Source organism: Pelobates fuscus, chromosome 1 (genome assembly GCF_036172605.1).
Source record: "Pelobates fuscus isolate aPelFus1 chromosome 1, aPelFus1.pri, whole genome shotgun sequence".
Lineage (NCBI taxonomy): Eukaryota > Metazoa > Chordata > Amphibia > Anura > Pelobatidae > Pelobates > Pelobates fuscus.
Genome location: NC_086317.1, coordinates 328361028 through 328367379, shown reverse-complemented (window position 1 = coordinate 328367379; position 6352 = coordinate 328361028). Strand labels below are relative to the sequence as shown.

Genomic DNA, 6352 nt, shown 5'->3' with positions numbered 1-6352 from the left:
GACTCTGAGTAAGAGAAGTGGAATGCAAGGGCTCGTTACCTGAATGATACTTGCCCTTATTTATAATGGCGCCCCTCTCGCCAGACAGTGCTGAGGTTGGCATGAATGACGTAACAGCTCTGTTCCCGGAACAGGAGAGAGAAATGTTAGATGGAGGAGGCAGGAGCGCGATGGGATGAGAGGCCGTGAGGATCCAGCCGTTTCATGCCACGTGAGCTCTGCCAGCAGGCGGCCCCAGGGAGAGAGCAGTGACAGCAGTGACAGGGTAAAGGCCCTAGCATGGCTTGCATAGCACACACTGACAGTGACAGCCTCCATCAGCCCCCATCACAGTGTGTACTGCCAGGTTAATCTGTGCCCACTGTAATGCACACGGGGTTACTGTGAGATATGTGTTGAGGGAATAATTATAATGTGTGTTTTGCTGTGAGCTTGCTGTCCAGTGTGACATACTGCAAATGGTGCTTTGCTTGGGATATGTTTGGCTAATGTTACAATATGCAATCTGTACAGGAACTGTTTGTTATTCTAGACCGACTGCTGCCGTGCCATCCCAAGCTGGTGCCCATACCACATTGCTGGGTAATTCTCGCTGCCAAGGCGATACTGAAGACATTTGGCGAAAGAGATCAGCTCTTTCACTGTGAATATTTCCAACAGAGGTATGTAATTGTAGGTTAATATTCATTTAAGGAATAAAAAGCTCGTATGCTTGGTTCATGTATGTTGAAGAGGCACTGTCACCGTCTGGGGACATTGCAGAATTTGCAAAGACTTCCGATGGTGACATCACAGCTTGGGAGTCTGTTGGCGGGGAAGGGTGAGTTTATCTTTTTCTGGCGGATCCTCTTGAACCCACATCACTGCTTTACTCTCACGCATGCGTGGGTGTACAGCATTGAGTTCTATGTTGGTTAAATTCCAGTACAGTCAAAATGCATCAGTGCCGCTTTCATAATATACTGTGCTACAAGTACATTTCCTGTCGTTATATATGGCAGAACTAATCCTTACCTTAGCGTGACAATGCAGGATTTTAACAAAATTAGTTCACTTGTGAAGTGTGTAATTATTCTTGTTTATGTAGAAGTAAGATGCTTCAGACATTTGGATTTGCCTAGCCTCTAGCTCTGAGAAATTTGATTTGAAAAGCAAATTATTATGGGGATATTATAACGAATATCATACTTGTTGTTTCCTATCTATTGTTATTCTGCTGATTGCAAAAGTGTCTTCTTGCAATACTAATGCACATTAGATACATTTGGCAAGGGGAAGGGATACTATAGGGCAGGGGTTCCCAAACAATGTTTGGTGCCGTAGAGCAGATAGTAAACAGATAGTAGTACTTAGGAGCAGTTGTGCGTTTGTGTGTACATTTGGTGTTTGTATGTATTGGGAAATGCTGCCCTAAATTGTTGTATATTTTAATACAGTGATTACTATTTTAGCTGCTTTCATTTTTATATATCAAAGAAGAACAACACAGGCAGCACTCCATGATATATAAGTGCGGCGTTTCGGCTCCTAAGAGCCTTAATCATGCATGATTAAAGCTCTTAGGAGCCGAAACGTCGCACTTATTTTGGTGAGGTGGTGAACCCACAAATAAATTCACCTTCTATATCCTGGAGTGCTGCCTGTGTTTTTCTTATTTGATACTACATTGGAGGATTCAGCGATGTCCATCCTACACACACAGCGCCCCCTTGGTGAAAGGCCGGAGCATATGTGCAGGACCTGAGTGCAGGGTATTCTGTTTTTGTTAGGTTCATTTTTATATATGTCTTACTTACATGAGTGAATGTCCAAACCTAATACGTATCCCTGTATGACACACAGAGTGGTAGCAGTCTCTTTTAATGGAAATAAATTTAGATATTTTCTGAGCAGACAATAGTTAATGTAAGTCATGTTAAAATTAACTGCTGAGAAATGTGCGAGTTATATAGCTATGGACATTCTCCGGGCTGGATTTGACTGATTTGTCATTTATTTGTTTATTTTTAATGCGTTATAAATATAGTCCACATGTACGCTTTGGCTGCCCTTATTTTAAAAGATCACTAACTGTAAGAACATAAATATAAATTTTTAAAGGGACATTCGAAGCATTAGAACTACTACAACTTCCACAAACCCCAGTTCAGTAATCCCTCCCTATAGCCTCTACAGCCATTTTTGGCTTTGAGACTTTTGCAAGTTACTTTTTTAATGTTGTGCTGGTCCTGCCTAGTCTTCTTTCATGGGGCTGTCACCTTTGAATTTCTAAGATGGCGGTGGTTAAAACAAAATACAAATTAAAATGTTCTGCCCTTCTTTGAGTGTGCGCATAAAATCACACCCAATGAACCTGTGTAGACTCTTGTGATTGCAGAAGAATCCACAGAGAGAATTCAAGACAAGATGCTCCCAGAAGTGACACGCTGCTGGAAGAAGCTGAGTACAGGTTTACCAGCCAAAAACAAAGCTGACAAAGGCAGTGGAGCTTGATTAAAGCTTCACACTATGTCACACTTTTATCAATCTGCAGGTTAGACATAAGGGAAACTACTTTTCCTTAAAGGACCACTATAGTCACCCAGACCTCGTCAGCTCAATGAAGTGGTCTGGGTGCCAGGTCCCCTAGGTTTTAACCCTTCAGATGTAAACATAGCAGTTTCAGAGAAACTGCTATATTTACATTGCAGGGTTAATCCAGCCTCTAGTGGCTGTCTTCCTGACAGCCACTTGAGGCGCTTCTGCGACACTTAATGCGAAAATTGAGCATGCAGAACGTCCATAGGAAAGCATTGAGAAATGCTTTCCTATGGGCGTTTTTAATATGTGTGCGGCTCTGGCCACATGTGCGCATTCGGCTCCACTCAGGAGCTGACGTTGGAGGGGGAAGATAGGTCAACAGCGCCGAGGGAGCCCGGCGCTGGATAAAATAAGTGGCTGAAGGGGTTTTAACCCCTTTAGCCCAGCGGGAGGGTTACCCTGAGGGAGGGTGGGGACCTAAGGATTATATAGTGCCAGGAAAACAAGTTTGTTTTTACTGACACTATAGTGATCCTTTAAGTATAACTTTGGAAATATGCATTATAAAAAAAAAAAAATAGGTCAGCAGGGAGGGGATTTTGGACATGCCAATGGGAAAAACAGGACAGAGCCAATTTAACCTTGATGTGTTAATTCAGCCCTCTAAATATTGCATCTGATTCGTGTGAGCTAAATATGCAGTAATGTAACTTCATAAATTAGATAAAAGCATCTCTGTAATTGAGGAGGTTGCATTGTTTTGTATTTTGAGTTACTTCTTGAACATATGTATTTATTTCTTTTATTGTCTTTTTTTTTTCTTCTTTCTTTCAATGGGGAGCTACTGACATTCTCAGCCTATTATCGGTACGAGGAATCAGGAAGCCTCAGAATGGGCAGAGCTATCTGGCACCTGCTTGATCACTTTGGTTGTTTAACACTTTCAGGCAACCAGGACCTCTTCGGAACATAACAGCTTAATTCCAATTAAGTTGTTTTGGTGCTTTAAATGTCCCTTTATGTCCATCTACATCTTCTCATTTATAGGCATTAATGCTGCTATGAATAGGTGACATGCTAAGTATTGGCTATCTGCCCTATTACTTTAGTAATTGTGGCTAGAACATGCCTGTGTTTAAGGTTGAAATGTAGGATATTTTTTTTTCTTTCTAAAAAACTATTTCATGACAGATAGGTTCATCACTACCTATTCTTGACGTCTATTTAAAACTCTGTATAGAAATGTCCCTATGCATTTCTGCATGTATACTATTTTTTTTGCTGTGAGATACTGGAGGTATTTACATCACCTCTTTTTCTCTAGCTTTGTTCCATTAGTTCAAGAAGAAGCTAGCAACCAATAAATTATAGAATGTAGAATCCTCTCATCGGTTGCCCTGGTCTGATATGCTGTTTAGCTTCCCACCCACATCAGCTGACTTAAATGTATAATTGCTTCTAAACATTGCTTTGACTTACTTTTGATACGGATATGTTTTGCAACTGTGTACTTGACATCAAGATATGGTTTATTTAAAAAAAAAAAAAAAAAAAAACAGCAACATAGGAATGCATTAAACAGTACCAATTTTATTTGGTTACTAAATAATGTTTGTTCAACTAAATGCATATTTGTTTTTTTGTTTTGTTTTTTAGGACTCCATTTAGAGACTGAAACACACAGAGAACAGAATGGAAAAGCATTGGGTTTTTTGGGCTTGTGCAGAAAGATGGTTGTTGGCATTAGCATCCTGGTCCTGGGGACTGTGTCGAATATGTCTCTTGCCTTTAATTTTAACGTTTAATATGTACGGTGGGATAGTTTTACTACTGTTAATCTTTGTCTCAATAGCTGGAATACTTTTTAAATTTCAAGATGTGCTTCTCTATTTTCCTGACCAACCGTCTTCATCCCGACTTTACGTCCCAATGCCAACAGGGATACCACATGAAAATATATTTATTAAAACAAAAGATGGTGTGCATCTTAACCTCATTCTGCTGAGATACACTGGAGATAATGCAAACTTTTCACCTACTATTATTTATTTTCATGGTAATGCAGGGAATATAGGCCATAGATTACCAAATGCTTTGTTGATGCTGGTAAACTTGAAAGTGAACTTGCTATTAGTTGACTACAGAGGATATGGAAAAAGTGATGGAGAGCCAAATGAAGAGGGTCTGCATCTGGACTCAGAGGCTGTGCTAGATTATGTTATGACTAGGTCTGACATAGATAAAACAAAGATTATATTGTTTGGACGCTCCTTGGGGGGAGCAGTGGCTATCCATCTGGCTTCAGAAAATGCACACAGAATTTGTGCTATAATGTTAGAAAATACTTTTCTTAGCATTCCTCATATGGCCAGTACCTTGTTTTCCTTCCTCCCAATGAGGTATCTTCCTTTGTGGTGCTACAAAAATAAGTTCTTGTCTTACAGGAAAGTGTCCCAATGCCGAATGCCTTCCTTATTTATTTCTGGGTTGTCTGATCAATTAATCCCTCCATTTATGATGAAGCAACTGTATGAACTGTCTCCAGCCCGGACTAAGAGATTGGCAATATTTCCAGATGGGACACACAATGATACATGGCAGTGCCAAGGATATTTTGCTGCACTTGAACAGTTTATTAAGGAACTGACCAACAATCACTGTCCAGAAGAAAATACAAAGACTTCCAACGTAACAATTATATGAATGCTTACCTCTTCTATTTGCACCATTGTATATTTTGTTTGTAAGAAGTGATTGAAAGAATGTAATTTGTACAGTTTGTTATCCTAACATAGGCAAATGAAAATCAAATTAAATCTGGGAAGCGCCTCCATAATGTAGCTGATATTCTTTCAGCTTTGTCCAAACGTCTCTATAAAATTTCTTATTAAATCAATGTTCAGTGCATGCACTGTTTTAACATATGCTTTCATTTTTTGGTTCTAGCTTGAAGGTTGCTTTCTTTATTGAAAGTAGCACTGATATTTTTGTTTATTCTGGAATGAGGGCTTGCAAGTGAAAATTTGTACTTATCTTGTTCGTTTAAAGTTGTATGAATTTTTTTTTTAAATTACATTAGTAAGATTAGTAGTTCTGCATCTAATACTCCAAACCATTATCAGACTATGATATCAAAGTTACCATAATTCCCATGTAAACTGGCCACTTAAAAATACACCATGTATTTATAATGAACTATTGTGTATATAGTGAAACATTATTTATCTATGGTTTAAATGAGAAATATGTTAACCATGTTTTCAATGAATCTTTTCACCAGGACACGGTTTATAAACATGTAAGTGTTTATTCAGATCAATTGTTTCTTTTTACCAATCCATTATTGACTCACTTGACTCTTGCATTCCTGGTGATAGCAACCAAATTATTTTTTTTTTTTCTACATGCACATATACATGCTCTTCCAATTCTTGTCATATAATTCCTGGCTTTGTCTTGACATAATGAAATGCTACAGACTGGGGTTGTCTAAATAGTTTTTTTTTAATGCCTTATAGAGATAATGGATTTAAGTAATACATATAAAAATTGTTACTTCATTTGTTGTTCCACCCCCCCCCCCCCCCTCCAAATTAAGTTTTGACTTTGTACTGAGGTGTTCTGTATGTAGTTTAATTAGTTTTACATACAGTTTTTTAGATTGACTTTATTTAGTGAGTGCTATATTTTCAAATATTTTCCTGTAAATGGGTATGTAGTCACTGGATTAAAACATTCTACTTTAAGGGGAACTGTTCCTTCCCAGGATTTTAATATTCTGTTTATTTATCCCCTGTAGTTAGCAAATATATTTTTGTGAGGTTTGAAAAAA

The 6352-nt window shown here is 38.5% G+C and overlaps 1 protein-coding gene across 1 annotated transcript; it reads left to right on the top strand.

Annotated features, from left to right (window-relative positions):
- The first annotated feature begins 123 nt into the window (after positions 1–123).
- Positions 124–6003, top strand: ABHD13 (abhydrolase domain containing 13). Its single transcript, XM_063444670.1, has 3 exons — positions 124–265; positions 533–662; positions 4177–6003. The coding sequence occupies exon 3, from the start codon at positions 4213–4215 to the stop codon at positions 5221–5223; it is 1011 nt and encodes a 336-aa protein (XP_063300740.1). The 5' UTR covers positions 124–265; positions 533–662; positions 4177–4212; the 3' UTR covers positions 5224–6003.
- The last annotated feature ends 349 nt before the right edge of the window (positions 6004–6352 follow it).

What these genes read in the sequence shown, in the direction of transcription:
- ABHD13 (XM_063444670.1), top strand. Translation starts at nt 4,213, where the DNA reads ATGGAAAAGCATTGGGTTTTTTGGGCTTGTGCAGAAAGATGGTTGTTG.